Source organism: Hesperophylax consimilis, chromosome 12, assembly GCF_061612785.1.
Source record: "Hesperophylax consimilis isolate HC1 chromosome 12, BYU_Hcon_1.0, whole genome shotgun sequence".
NCBI classification, from domain to species: Eukaryota; Metazoa; Arthropoda; class Insecta; order Trichoptera; family Limnephilidae; genus Hesperophylax; species Hesperophylax consimilis.
The window spans coordinates 16,245,621-16,261,712 of NC_142847.1; the positions used below are offsets into that span (position 1 = coordinate 16,245,621).

Below are 16,092 nucleotides of genomic sequence, written 5' to 3' on the forward strand. Positions count from 1 at the left end.
ATCCTCTGTTGTATTAAGCTTTATCTAAAAATGCCTCCTTTTTATTCAACATCTTATCTCTTTTAAGTATAAGCTCGACTACAATCTTCAAATACGAATAATTTGAAGAGATTTTTAAATAATTAGCAATATTTAATACCATTATGTTTTCTCCGTTAAAAAAATAGAATTACATGAAAATTTTACGCTACATCTTCAGATGACATAAAATAAAAAAAATAGTTGGGAAACCTTTTTGTAATTTATAAATCGGTTACCACAATAAAACAATAACTATACAACGCAGTTAAAAAGGTCGGGACTGCGACAGTATGATTTAATTAAGAAGTAGCTGTAATTCACAAAAAACTCAATAAATTCAGAGGGCTCTAAAGGTAAAGTATTTACTGAAGAATAATAATATATAATGTTTTATTGTTAGGTTTCCTGATTCCCCAAAGATGGGTGATCGGAATCATGGGTTTCTCCTGCTTCATGGTGGCCTACACCCTGAGGGTCTGCCTAAACATAGCCATCACCCAGATGGTGGTCAGCCGAGGTCCAAACCACGGAGTCATCCACGACCCCCTGGCCTGCCCTGACCTTGACGTTTCCTATTCAAACACTACTAGTGTAGGTGACAAAAGTTATACATGGGTACAATAAGAATCAGACTTATTTATCTGACATTTTCCCACTGTTGCAGTGAATGGTAGAAGAATTCGGTGACGCCCGAAGAAGATATGGCACGGTCAAATGAATCAAGTTCTTAAGGCCGCCATCCCATGGGTCGGTAAGGAGTCGACATAAACCGAGTGCTGTAAGACAAAAAAAAACCTCGTGAACTTTACATTACTTTAACAAGATTTGATTTATGTCGATTCCTTACCGACTCATGATACGAAGAGCTAAGTAAGGCCAAGTTTTAGGTCTGGTAGATCTACTGTGTCTAATCTAATGGTTTTTACGGAGCTCCTGATAGTAAAAATCAAGTAGATGTATCATACAACGACTTCACAGACTTTAAGAATGCTAGGATTTGTACTAAGCTACTCCAGACATTTTTGCAGGTCCGCCGCGATTCGTGTGGTATATCATAGTTTAGTACGTAGCATTTTGGAAAGTGGTTCTGTAATATGGGGACCAATGGATTTAACTAACTCTCAAATGATAGAGAAAGTACAAAAGAAGTTTCTGAGATATTTATATCTTAGAGACTTCTGATATTATCCCTGGTTATATCCATCAGCTTTTTGTCCGGCATCCTGGGTATTAGTAGCGTCACCGATAGAAGGAAAACTGCTTTGCTGAAAACAGCATATAAACTTCTAAACGGTAACATTTGTACGATTATTCCCGATATAACAGAAAAAATGAGTTTTATGTCCCAGACAATTACACAAGAGCGCGCAGGCACAGAGCCTTTGTCGTTCAAAAATGCAGAACTAACTTACCATTAATAATGTCACTCGGAAAAATGATTCTGTTACTAAGTTACCTGTACCCTGATATTTTCCAATTAAATATTCAACAGTTCAAAAACGCGATTATTACTAAAATAAAATGTTTATTTATTATTGGTTATGTATAACTGTAAATGTGCATTTAAAATAAAATAAATAATCTTTCCATTCGATGGTGTGTCCTCCCATTTCGATGTTAAAGTCGGGTGTTTTCTGCCGTCTCGTCTTGCCCGTGTACATGATGGCTTCTGTTTTCGCATCGTTTAACTTCAGGCGCCATTTTTTGTAGTTTTCTCCATATTTCTCCATATACCCTCTATAGGTTTATGGAGGAAACTTAGAGTTTGACGTCATCTGCATAAATAGACAGGTTGCATCTCTCTTCTCGGGGGATGTCATATGTAAACAGGATGAAGAGGAAGGGTCTCAGCAGACTTCCCTTTGGCATGCCTTTTGGAATCTCACGCTTTGATGATAGCACGTTCTTGTTGAAAAATCTGAAGGATCTATTTTTTAGGTATTCAAACGGTGTCGAATGCCTTCTCTAGATCTAGGAACGCAACGGCGGTGAAGCGGTATTCGTTGAACTTTATTAAAATGAATTCCGCTACTCTGGGGAGTTGGTGAGTTGTGGAGTGCCTCTTTCTGAAACCGAACTGCTCGTCTGGCGAAATCTTGTTGTCGTCGATGTATGGAACAAGCCTGTTGAGCATAATCTGTTCAAATACCTTGCTCAAAGTAGCTCAAATACTGATCGGTCGGTAATTCGTCGGCTGGGTTCTGTCTTTGTTTGCCTTCACGGTCACGTGCTAAAGGCAGCACGGTCGCTGATTTCCACATCTGGGGAAGTGCTCGGTTATGAGATAGGCATTGAACAGTTTTGTAGTAGAAATGATGGCTTTTTGAGGGAGATGTTTGAATAAAATGTTATTTATTTTATCGCTTTCCGGCGCTTCAATCGTTTTTAATCGCTTGATTGTGACTGCAATCTCGCTCGGCGTAGCAAAGTGGATTTCGACAGCGTTCATCTGCTCTGATTGGCTCAGGTCTCGTAGAGATTCAGCTACGATTCGGTCCGTAACCGGGTGGCAAAGGCCGTTCGTGGCCGCGTAGGCTCTTTCAAACCCGTCGGCGAGCGTGTCCGCTTTTTCTCGTAGCGCCAGCGCCGTTCCTGAGCCGTTTAATTTAGCTAGAGGGGATTCGTGTGATATTTGTGTCTCAGCGCTCGCCATTTTCCATAGGGAATTGTCCTTTGGCGTGATCGATGCGACTTTTTTTTCCAAAGTTCGCGTTTTAGATCTGCAATTTTGCCCTAGATTTCCCTCTGAAGGCAGTTCTTGAAATATTCGTCGTGCGTGCGGCGTACATACGTCGCAGGCGATTTTTAAGAGTACCTCTTTTTTATGTGTGTGTCTTGAGCTGTTTGAAGTATTTCCGTGAGAGTGCTTGTGGCTGCGTCGATTTCCCATAGCGAGCGCAGAGTTCCCGAAGTGAGATGTGTTTGTTCGTTGACTTCCTTTTTTATCCTTTGCAGTCAGCATTCTTATAATTGCGCTGTTTTCTGGGGCTCCTTGAAGTCGATCCTCCTATAGTGAAGCTAACGAGCAGGTGGTCTGATGACAGTTCTTCTAGCGTACGCAGTGGTGATATATTCTTTACATTTTTCTCGAGTACGATGTACAATGTACTAGGGTACTTTGCGCGATACGAATAGAATTTGGGTCTGTCGGGCGCCATTATCAAGTACGTATCTGTCTGCATGTGTGTAAAGATTGTATTTCCGTTCACGTTACCTCTGTAGTAATTCCAGTTTGGCATTCAAATCGCCTCCAATCACAACAATTGGTCCCAGATTGAGCAATTTATTTAAGTCTTCTCTTACTAGATTTTTGAAATTATTTCAGTAGACGGCGATGATGGTATACGCTCTACTCTTTATCGTGAATTCGGTAATCGTGGCTTCAATGTGCTTCATCTTCGGAGTGGGGATTCTGGTGGATGTGATGGATTGACGGACGAATATGGCGGTTCCACTGACTTTTCCCTCCTGTTGGTCGTCTCGATGGATCTCGAAGCCTTGCGCTCTCAACAATACGCTCGGTTTCAAGTGTGAATCTGATATGTGGATGATGTCGATGTCTGTGTCGTTTGTCAAGGCGAGCAGTTCATCGGTGTTGAAGCGGATGCTATTAGCGTTCCACACGAGGACTCTCATCACCTCGGAATTACACATCGAGGGTGGTCGTGATAAGCTCCATCAGGATGACAAGCTTTCTCAGCCTTTGATGTGCAGCGAGCAAACTGGTAGCGCACCCTCAGCAGACTTTGGAGCGGGGCCATGATGTCCACGTCATCCTCGGCAGACGTAGACGCACGCTCGGGCTCCTGCCGTGGTTGGGACTGGGAACGGGGCTCGGGCGGGGCTGTGTGGCCTCTGACTACATGGGCCTATGTGCGTCCATCCGTCCTCGCCTGAGGAGGTGGCCTGCTGGGGTTCTGTTGTGCTGGGCGTTGGGACTCTCTGGCGGGTCGCTTATGGATTGAGGCGACGTATGTTACCCGCTTAGGGCAGACAATATAATTGGCTGGATGTGAGCCTCCGCAGTTGAAGCATGCGGCAGGTTCATCTCTTGTCATTTTCGGGCATTCTGCCGAAACATGCTCCGACAAGCACATCACACATCTTGCCGTGTGGTTGGTCCTGTGTTTCTGCAGGAGTTTGCGTCAGTGGCACAAGACTTGACAGCCGTGAGCAGCTGTCCCATATTTACTTCGTTTTTGAAGTGCGCTAGGTATATTGGGTATTCGGCGAAGGCGGTCGTCATCCCGACCACCTTGATAGCCGGAAACCTTTGTGCCTCCAGGTCCTCTGCATCAACCCAGCTCCACGCTCGGCAGTCCTTTAATGACAGCCTACTTCAGCTTTTTTGCCTCAGCCGTGAATGTGTGGAAGCCGCAAGCCTCCGCTCGCAGCCCGTTGGTAAGGACACGGTGGTCCTACATCGAACGCCTGAAAATGTTGGCCGTGCCGCCCCTGTTATACCTGAAGGAATACAGTTTGCCTGACCCCAGATGTCCTTGTACTGTTGATGTAATTTCACCGTGAGTCATGTTGCCCAGGATCATCACCACCGGGGGATCACGTTCTTTTCTGTTGGATCCTGTGGAGGAAAAAATTACATTAGTATTAATTCGTTTTGCTCGCGGCCCGCCGGCACCGGTATATAGCAGTTGCGACAGTCAATTGGTTGAGGTCCTTGGGGGAATAGGGGTTAACTCTTGAAGGGGTTAGACGGCCTCCTCCAATTTCTATCCTGGGGGACAGCCGTCTCCATAGGCTGCTGCGGTCACTGGTAGGCCGAGGCTGGGCCTGGCTGAGGACTTCTGGGGGCTGGGCTGGTTTCTGCTGCCCATGAGGGTCCTGCGACGGGCTCGGGCATCTTGGTGACGTCGGGCGAGCCATGAAGATGGATGGCCACCGGGTCCTCGGATCCTCGGGGCGAGTCTGTTGGGACGCGGGGACCGTGGTGTAGCGGATGTTCCCCGTCTTTTTTCGTACTACCAGCTGGTGGGCGCCGGGCGGTAACACGAATGGGGAGACCTGGTGGTCCACGGGGAATATCGTTGTGCACATGTGCTTTCTCTTAAGTATAGGGCACTTTTCCGGATCTTGCAGCTGTGAAATAGGGGTCAGCGTCTTGTTGGGGAAGTTAGGGTCAGCGTTGGTCTGCGTAAAAGAACCTTGTATAGTATAATTGATAAATCAAATTGAGAATAGAGACACCTATTGGCAATTTTATTGCGCAACATCTCGATGGCATAGCTTAAAACCTTTTCTACCATAATCTTTTATACAGATTAATATAACTATACAATTTGCTTCGATCTTTGATCGAGACAGAAATTTGTGATTTTGTCAATAATGTTTTTTTTTCTTCATATGAAGCGGTTACTTTGTGATGTGACATTATAATTTAAAATTAAACAGTAACTTTGTAAACATCACTTATGGGTAAATACTTAATGCCGACCGGGTTTCGCTACAACCGTAGCCTCATCAGGGCAGTATAATACTATTATACTGCCCTGATGAGGCTACGGTTGTAGCGAAACCCGGTCGGCATTAAGTATTTACCCATAAGTGATGTTTACAAAGTTACTGTTTAATTTTAAATGTTTTTTTTCACTATTTCTATATCTTAGAAAATGTGGTCTTTAATTGTTGTTTGGCACTATAGTTGCCATTTGTCGTTGTTGTCAATTAAACAAGCCGACAAATTAGTGATGTTTCGGGGGCGCGCTTGAGGAGATATCTTTTAAAAAAAATAATAATACATTATTTTTTGTACAGCTCCACGGGCAATACAATTGGGACGAGGTGACACAGGGGGTGATCCTCAGTTCTTTCTACTATGGCTATGTCATAACACACATTCCAGCTGCCCTGATAGCGGAGAAGTACGGAGCCAAACACACCCTAGGCGTGGGGGTGCTTATCACAGCCTTACTGACACTGGCTACCCCAGCCATAGTTAGAGCCGGTGGAGACAATCCTGGGGGAATTATTGCAGTGAGGGTCATTGAAGGACTTGCGGAGGTATTAAACATTCGAAAATTGACAATTTTTTTTAATGTTTTGAACTCCAACTAAGACACAAAGAAATTATTTTTGATTTAAAACAGGTTTTTATAAAACTTATTTTTATGTTAAACTTATTTGATTTTAATAATATTTTCTGGAATGTGATGGCGCGAAATATTTTGGAGCTTCAGTTGTATTTTAAGAGCAAACGTAATTTTAAAATAAAGTTAAACTGGCAGAAATAACCATGACGCATAAAAATCGATTGTCGATACGTTACATCCATTAGCATAAATTATCTATGGTCTAAGAATGTAAGAAATATCACAATCGATCTCACGATCACCTAAAAATGATATTGTTATTTCATAATAAATATAATCCCTTAAATAAATAATGGTCATTTATTATTTTTTTTCTAAATTGAGTAAATAATATTACATTAATGTGCTAAAATATTAAACTTAATATTAATGCAAGATCCGTATTAATAAATTCCTTCCTATAGCCCCTACCTCATTCGCAGTACAGACACGGGCGCTTTTGTGAGGTATCACATAAAAAAGTTAGGAAATCGTTTATAGCTTATAGTTGAAAGTCGTTTGACCAACTGTATCTGTGGTAGGTAAGACTAAATGCTCTGATGAAAGTCAAGACTACACATTTCATGATATTGAAATGAAACTGGTTTTGTTGACTTGATTAAAAAATTTGATGTTTTCAATGTTGGCTTGAAGAGGCAATCTATATTTCTAATTAGGAAAAATAATCGACAGTGAAAAGGATAAAATGAGAAAACGGATGACTTCAACCGTTATTAATTTAAATATAAAAAAAGCCTCAGGATTGAACCTTGGGGGACACCAGAAGAAAAACAAGAAATTCAGCTATCGACGAAAATATATCAATTAACTAGGTGGATTGGAATAATATTCCGTGCGCGACCAATTGCTTTCTGTTTTTGGGGTAGTTTCTAAAAAAATATAAATCATAAAACGGGAAAACCCATTTGGGCTAGTTTTGAGAGTAATGTATTCGGGGTATCAAATGAAAACCCTGTTAAAAGGAAACATGTTATTTGCGGATAATGTATTCGTCTATTCGAGGCATCATGAAATGTGTTCCAGGGTCCAACATCACCAGCCCTGGCGGTTCTGATGTCCCGCTGGGTACCCAAGACAGAGCGCGGCAGGATGGGTTCGCTCATATTCGGCGGCTCCCAGATTGGTAACATCCTCGGCACTGTGGTGTCCGGCCTTGTCATGTCCAAGGACGGCAACTGGCCGAACGTTTTCTACATCTTTGGAAGCCTTGGGGTCATTTGGTTCGTTTTATGGGTGAGTACTGATTTCATATTTTGATCATCAAATTTTTAATCATTATGATGGTAAATCGTAGTCGGGCAAGAAGATAATAAGAATGACAAACTTATGAAGTATGATGGGGACTTCGAGAATTTTAACGAAAGTTAGATGAACTCGATGAGACTCTAGTTGAAACATTCAGCGAGACTTTTGAAGGTCCTTGTTGCAAGGATAGGCTAGGCGAGGTATGGTGAGACAAAGCAAAGCGAGGCGAGGAAAGAGTGATAGAACTTTCTTTGGGTTATATCGCTGATTATTCGGACAGAGGCATCGCGGTAGGCGTTGCCGCCTGACCAGGCCATGATGTATTCACACCTGTATTGCAGTTTATCCTTGACGTACGTTGTATTTTTCATTTTATTACATGTCTTGTGCACATATCCAATACCCTATTATATTATTTGTCCTAATATGCTACTTACAAGATTTTTTTAAATTTATTTTTTATAATATTTAATTTTTATTTAATATTAAATTTACAATTACATGTTATTACATTACATTAAGTTTATTTTCTTTTTATTACAGTACATCGTGATACACCTTTTTTTAGAGCAAATGCTCGTGTTAAAAAGGCGGAGAAACGCGTGTAAATAGTAATTTAACATATTTTTTCAGAGAGTGTAATGATAATGAAAAGAATTTTTATTTTTTAATATAACAAAATAAAAATTTTATATGTCACAAAATTTTATCAAATAGAAAAGAGAAAAGGATGTAAAAGAAAGAAAGAGATAAGAATAAGAAATAAGAGAAAAGGATTTCAATATAATAATAATTGAGAGATTATATTGTCTTTTTAAGTATAAACGATTTTAATATGCTATTGATATAGTGCTTTTATTGAGCTTTTGAATTTTTTATAATTCATTTCCAATCTTAAGTTAAGAGGTAATTGGTTAAACCATTTAACACCAAAATATTTATAAAATTGTTGGGCTGTGGTGGTGTTACAGCGTTGTCTGTATCAAATGTATAATAATAATTATGAAAAAGCCAACGTATTTACAAACGTTGTTTTAGAAAATAATGTAATATCTCCCCTGAGATCGGCCACCTGTGTGCTTTACACATATTAGACATATTTTACACAACTGATAAATAACCAATAATGTATTGTAAATGGCATTAGTAAGGAGGTAGATATTTGTAATGTTGCTTACACTCTGAGCCTTGTGTTTGAGATAGCACTTGTCCAATAATTATTATAGAATGCATATGAAGACCTTCTTCATCGATACCTGTGAAATTATTTTTGATAATTTTTTTTCCAGACTGGTAATTTTTGAGGTTTAATTTTTTTTTAATTAGTTGCAAGATGATATTGTTAATTCTGAATTTGAAACATGAGATCGACAAATATGACGCTTAAAAATAGGTCCTAATGAGATTAAAGATATCTGTCACCGTAAGAAAAGATAACCTGGTTTCGATTCGTAGTTGTAACCGTTTTTTGTTTTTGTTTTTCGTTGTCTTGCTCTGTTTCATGTTTCGTATAGATTTATTAGTATTATCTTCTTCTTCTTCACTATTCATTTTTTTATCCTAGTTTTGTATGGGACCGCCTCATTGTGGTACGAGTGAAACATCCCTGAAAGTTGACATATTGCAAAATGATTATTAACAGCAGTAGGTAATGTTTGACTAAGTGATACAAAACTCCTATTTTGTTTACGTTTTCAGTGTCTCCTCGTGTACAGCGACCCGAGAACTCACCCCTTTATATCTGACGAGGAAAGGGAGTTTCTCGAAGAACAAATTGTTAAGAAGACCGACAAGCCTGTACCGTGGAGAGCCATGCTGTCTTCCTTCGCCATCTGGTCGCTTATCATTGCTGCGGTAATATATTATTAATCTGTTCAAATTAGAGGAAATCACGTAATCATGTGCCGGGCCCTTGAATCAAAACCTCCTAAATTACAAAGCCGAGGCACTGAATCATATCAGTCTCCTAACTTGTATGATAACCTCCAAAGATTTTATATAATTTTTTTTTTAATCAATTTAAACATTTTAAGATGTTTTAATAAAGAAGTATAAATTGAAAAAAAAAATTAAACCAAATTTTTTTGTAAAATCCTATTCAAGTTAGGAGGCTGCTTTTAATGAATATCCCGACCTTGTGATCTAGGAGGCTTTGCTTGATTAAAGCATTGTCCATTAAATGTAGTTGACATTGACGGTAAGGTTCTTTGTCGCACGCTGCAAATGTGTTTTTTTCGTTCTTAAACAATATCTACGATGCTTTTGTCTATCGTTTGCGCTTCTTTAATACTTCCATAATAATCAGTGATAGTTCTGTGAATGACAGTATATATTATATTTTGGATGTCAGAAATTTTTCTAAAAATATGGTCTAAACAACGTTGAACTCGAACGTTTCTATTATACAAATTTATTCCCGATGAATAATTGAGTTCTGCTAACACGTTGAGATAATTATCTTTACAATTACTAGAGTACACGTTTACAATATTTAAATTCATATCTTCAACAATAAAATTAACGTGGTCGTTGAACTCGAACGTTTCTATTATACAAATTAATTCCCGATAAATAATTGAGTGTTTCTAACACGTTGAGATAATTATCTTTACAATTACAAGAGTACACGTTTACAATATTTAAATTCATATCTTCAACAATAACATTAACGTGGTCGTTGAACTCGAACGTTTCTATTATACAAATTAATTCCCGATAAATAATTGAGTTCTTCTAACACGTTGAGATAATTATTTTTACAATTACTAGAGTACACGTTTACAATATTTAAATTCATATCTTCAACAATAACATTAACTTATTTCTAAAATTTAATAATATTTTTTTAAATTCATTAATAAATTGTAGCATTAACGATGTAAGTGTAAGATAAATAGCAATAATGTTTATTTTCGTATTTAAATTCAATTATTTAATATACTAAAATTACTTATATTGTGAATCTCTTTAACGTTGAGTACATAATACTGGTTAGATACAAATATTCCAATGCCACGTTTTTTTATTTTACTTTGTTGTTGTTGCTTAGGAGTACCCCGTTAAAACAATGCAGTCCTGGGAATAATTTAATGATGTGAATGATATTATTATGTAACGCATCCATTTTTTTTCTATATTTCGAATAATTAAAGGAAGTTAATCCTTTATCAGAGCAAATTAAATTAAAATCTCTTATGGAATGACATAGTTTTTTTTATATAATACATTACAAAAAAAATAATTCATGTTTAAGTTTATGGTTAAAGTTTGAGGAAATGATAATTATCATATTTACTCATAGTCAATGCGCTCTCTAGCGATGTGAAGCATTTTTTCACGCTGTCGAATCTATGTTGAGCCGAATAGTTCACATAAGACCTTTTGTTTTGCACACAGCAATTATTGCAAATTGGAATTTGTTATCTATTTTCATATTTGAAAAATATGTACTTGATGCCATGAGGGCATATGGAGTGCTCCGTCCAGGCAAGGCACCTGTGAGCTGTGTTGCAGTTGCGTAAGCAGGTTGCAATCTTCGACGTACACTCGTTGGAATTTGATGTTTATTTTTTGTTTTTCTTAATTTATTGGTTGCTTCAATAATATAGTTGGTGTTGTCGTTATATTTTCCTTCATAGTGTTTTTGAACTCCTTAATACCTATTACTTCATTTTGTTGTACAATCACATCCATAATTTCCTATTCGGTTAATTGGCGTTTAAATTGTTTCAACGTTAAGAATGGTTTCATTTTTATTTTTAAGGTTATTTTTCTACTCCTTTTAACTGCAACTTTCAATATTGTTAAATTATTTTTTTTTTGCCTCTCGTCAAATTTTTCGATTTATTATTGTTATTAACTGATTTGTTACTGTCACTTAAAACACGGGCATATGACTTTCGATGACTGTCGAGGATTTATTATAGTTCATTCGTGTAATGATGATTGTTAATAATCATGCTTTCTTGCAATTAAATAATTTTTTTGCACACAAATTTACTAACTATGAATATTTTGTTCGAGAGATAATGCTTTGCTCCAGCGATAGTTTTATTTTGGATTCATTAACTAAAGTGATTAAATTTATAAAATATTTAAAATATTTTTTACGATTTCTTATTTGATGGAATAAATCGATAAACCCAGGTGGGCGAGTTATTGTTGTACATCTTTTTTTTTCATTTATCACTAAAAGACACGACTGTTCTCCTTCGGAATTAAAAATTATGTAAAAACTTATTGTATTAAAATAAAAAAATAGGGTAGATGAATAGAATCAATTGACCCAACTGACCTTACATAATTCGACTTAAAAATAAATTATTATTGCCACGTTTACGCATTTACCCCAACTCACCTTAACATAATGTTTTATGAGGCCAAAAATAAAACAGATTTTTTGTTGTCGTTTTTTTTTCAGATTGGTCACGATTGGGGCTATTTCACAATGGTAACCGATCTCCCCAAGTACATGAACGACGTCTTGAAGTTCAGTATCGCCAAGACAGGAATGCTCTCCGCCCTGCCCTACTTCGTCATGTGGGTGTCATCTTTCTGCTTCGGGTCCTTCTGCGACCTGTGTATCAAGAAGGACTGGCTCTCTGTTAAGAACGCCAGGAAGATATTTACAACTATTGGTAATTCTTCCGTCAAAGCATCTTATAGATACTTAAATGGGTTATTTCCATTTTACTACACAATAACTCGACGCTTTTGCCTCAGAGCCTTATGATATGATGAAGTGTTTTTTTAATGAATGGCAGGATTGAACTTTTGATTACGTAGGTATGATTTGAGATTTTCACGGCCAAAAGTATTATAGTGATTTGTTTTTGGGGTATTAATACCATGTTGCGCTACCTCCTTCTATAGCCAACGTTTCAGACAGCACTGCAGTGTCCATCATCAAGGCAGATGTGTAATTCTTTGATAAAGTAGTTTTTGAAATAAACATCGCCTTTTCACAACAAAACACTTTGTCTCTTCTAAAAATAAAGATATATTAATTTAATAGTCTTTATTTATTGGTCTTTATTTTTGCTGTGAAGAATTTTAGTAAAATTATAAATAGAAACTCTTATATTTGAGAACGGGTGTATAGGACAGTCTGGAGGCCAACGTCCTCTCTGTCAAAATCTCTGTCGCTAGTAACTGCTACCTTACCACAGTTCTTGAACTGGTGGCGGCGGGAGGGAAACCTGTACTGTAGAGACATCTCTTGAATTTAGAAGGAAGGAAAAAAACATAAACCAGAGAATCATTCAATAGTGGAGTCGTAAAAAAGATCAATTCTGTATGCGTTTGTTAGTTTAACAAATTATCTTTATATTTTTTCAGCGTCCATGGGTCCAGGAATATTCATTATTGCTGCCAGCTACGCTGGATGCGACACTACTGCCGCGGTGGCGCTCTTCTGCGTGGCGATGGGCTCGATGGGCTCCTACTACTGCGGAATGAAGATTAACGCTTTAGACATCACGCCCAACTATGCAGGAACGGCCACGGCTCTCATAAACGGGGTAGGATCCATCTCGGGCATAGTTACGCCTTACCTGGTGGGGTATCTTACTCCTGATGTAAGTATTGTTTAAATATTCAGATCACAGATATATACAATAATAAAATGGTACTCTTCTGCGTGGCGATAGGCTGCAACTTCTGCGGCATGAAGATCAGCACTCTGTTGTACATCACGCCTAACTAATATATTTCGGGCATAAATACGCCATTCCTGATGTGGTATCTTGTTCCTAATTATAATATTTGGCTTTTCATTTGCTATTTCAGAGTTCATAATAAATAATAAGGTTTTACATAGGAAATAATTGATGAATTAGTACGGAACCTAGGGGAAACAGTTTAGGTTGACAGAAGTGAGGACATTTTCTAGGGGATGTCAGAACTCAAGAGTTGTTGTGCAAATGATGATGATGAAGCTACGAAAACTCTCCAACGTTATGCCCTGAAATTGTTTAATTGGCACAGATTAAATGTTTATGGTGAGGATTTGACCTACAGCACAAAATGTTTCATATTGCACTGATGAAAGCACTGACCACTAACCACCACGAAGAAAATAGAAACAAATCACAATAAATTCCTTGAACTCATTTTTAATAACATAAAAGATAATGATATTTTGATCTTTATCAGCAACATCTTCATCCACGCCATTGTCACTTACTTTTAACTCAACCCCTTATGAAACCTTTCCAGTTTTACCAAATTGTTTCCTTTCATTATTACAAACTGTTTGTTACAGCAAACCCAAGTCCAGTGGCGCAACGCCTTCTGGATTGTCCTGGCTGTCCTCTTCGTCACCAACGTGGTCTACTTAATAGGAGCCCAGGGTGAGGAGTTGTGGTGGAACGACGCTGCAAAGAATGGTTACCCACCAGGCTGGAGGAAGGGGAAACATGAAGTTCAAGAAAATGGCGAACATAACGGAACTAATGGAAAGAAGACAAGCAAAGACACGTAATATGAATGGTTGTTATTTATTAGTGTAAATAAATATTTGAAAAGTACACTTTTCTACTTATTTTTGATTTCGTCGACCAGCTGAAAGACGTAAAAAACATATTTTATAACATCCAAGCAGCGTTATGTGCTCATGGAATATTTCTCAATAATATTCTGTCTATTTGTCTGTTTGTATTTTTTATATAACTCAATACAGAAGGCCTGAAGAAAAAATCCCTTGGTCTTGAAGAGACCCATGTTATAAGAGTGAGGAACCACATAAACCGGCAAATCGTTCCACAGTCGAGCTGTTAAACTCAAGTCAAAGAAGCGACCCGTTCTCATGTGACAAATGTCAAATTGATTGTGCACTGGTGCCAGTACCTGGATCAATGACGCTAGTTACTTGAAGTACCTTCCATTGTTATACCGGTAGAACAAGGGCAGCATACCTACTAGATGTTTGTGCTCTAAGAATTGCAATCCGTTTGTTAAGAGAGGGGATCAAGCGGACCGCCTGTTTCTGCACAGAGTCAAGGGTTTTTTTCAGCTATTTTGGAACTCCAGACCCGAAGTCGCTGCCAAATTTAACATTGGGGCACAATTTCGATTTGTACAGGATCAGCAGTTGTTTGCTGTTAAAGTATCTGAGGGCCAAGTACAATACGCACAGTTTCTGAGAGGCTAACTTGACTCTGGCTCCGATGGAGCCGCAGTGCCTAAGCGGGTCACTTTTTGCAGTTTATTATTTTTCAATGGCAAAGTTTGAACATGTTGTAGGTATAAAATATAATATAGGTATAAATTCAAAATTTTTCACAGCCCTCCTCACTAGGATTTCCTGTTCTGGGCGATCTGTATTTTTTAAACTTTCGTATTATTTAATTTCAAGTTGTCTTCATAATGTTTGTAAGTTGAATATTACTTTTTTCTCTCAGCCATGTCACTTTTTTCCCTACTTTTGTTTTAAATATATTCATTTTCGTTATTATTTGTTTGATTTGGAGAGGATTGTGTAATTAGGTATCATAGAATTTAATATTTTTCTGCCCAAAAGATGTATTCAAACTGGGAGTAACCAGTATATTTTTTCTTTTATTGTTCTGGTTGAGTATTTATGTTGGGCAGTGGAGTATTAAGATATGTTTTTTTTTTTAATTAAATGAAATGTTTTTTTAATAAAACTCTTGTACACTGCAGATTGAAGTTATAAAATATTTCTTTTGTCCGAGTTGTAACCGGAACTTTTAGGATGGGTTGTTTCACAGACTTTGAAAAATTTATCAAATTTCAACGTTTATTTTCGGATTCTGTGAAAGTCCTATTCAAGTTCTGTTATTATATCATTATAGGCTAGTTGCTAAACAGAACTGAAATAAAAAATCTTTCACGGAACTTGAAAATTAATTTTGAAATTTGAATTATTGTTAAAATTCTCTGAAAAAAATCCGTTCATAGAACTGTCTTACCAAACAGTTATACCATACTCTATTAGTGATTGACACAAAGCGCAGTACACTTTTTTAATGTCGTTTCGATTGGACTTTCACCAGGGTGATACTAATAGTATGTGCCACTCTGAAATGATAATCAATAATGAAATAATTATTCCATTTGATCTCTTGTGAGTTGACGTGTTGTTCTGATATTGTCTCTAGGCCTCTAGGTATCTAGGCCTCAGCATGGGTAAGCCACCCAGTGAGGCCAACATTACTGGATAACTATAAAATATAAAAAAAATATTGTTCTAAAATAAAAAATAAAATTGTTTTATATTTATTACGCTTATATAATGCACTTGCCTAATGTGGATTGACTAGATGATCATTTGTGGAAAAGTGCGTGGAAGGGTTTAGTTTTTCCTGTGGGGAAGATTTAACCAGGACATAAAGTCGGAAAAAATATATTTATATTTAACTAATTCGGTCGGCCATGGTGTACGCCATAATGTAGGTATTTAGCTGATAACATATAAATTAGTTCACAGAAAATTGTGGAAAAGTATATGTTGTTTAGAATTTCAAGTGATGAACTGATTATTCGTTTTTTAAAATTTAAAACCTGATCCGTTTGACAGCGTAAACATCTAAAGTTGTAAAGTGGAACCTATCTACCATTTTCCTACACATAATGTATCTTCCATTTTTTTAAAGGTATTCTGTAAAACGTATCATATTAATGTACGCATTATAGTATAGCTAAATGGCATTGAATTTTCTGATGATTATAGCTATACTTTTACCTCGATTTGGTCACT

The 16,092-nt window shown here is 37.5% G+C and overlaps 1 protein-coding gene across 1 annotated transcript; it reads left to right on the plus strand.

Annotated features, from left to right (window-relative positions):
* Positions 1-429: 429 nt before the first annotated feature.
* Positions 430-13,854, plus strand: LOC149419236 (dietary and metabolic glutamate transporter-like). Its single transcript, XM_089637951.1, has 7 exons — positions 430-612; positions 5,794-6,039; positions 7,152-7,361; positions 9,072-9,227; positions 11,794-12,010; positions 12,711-12,949; positions 13,636-13,854. Exons 1-7 carry the CDS (start codon positions 457-459, stop codon positions 13,852-13,854), a joined length of 1,443 nt encoding a protein of 480 aa, XP_089494077.1. The 5' UTR covers positions 430-456.
* Positions 13,855-16,092: the final 2,238 nt, after the last annotated feature.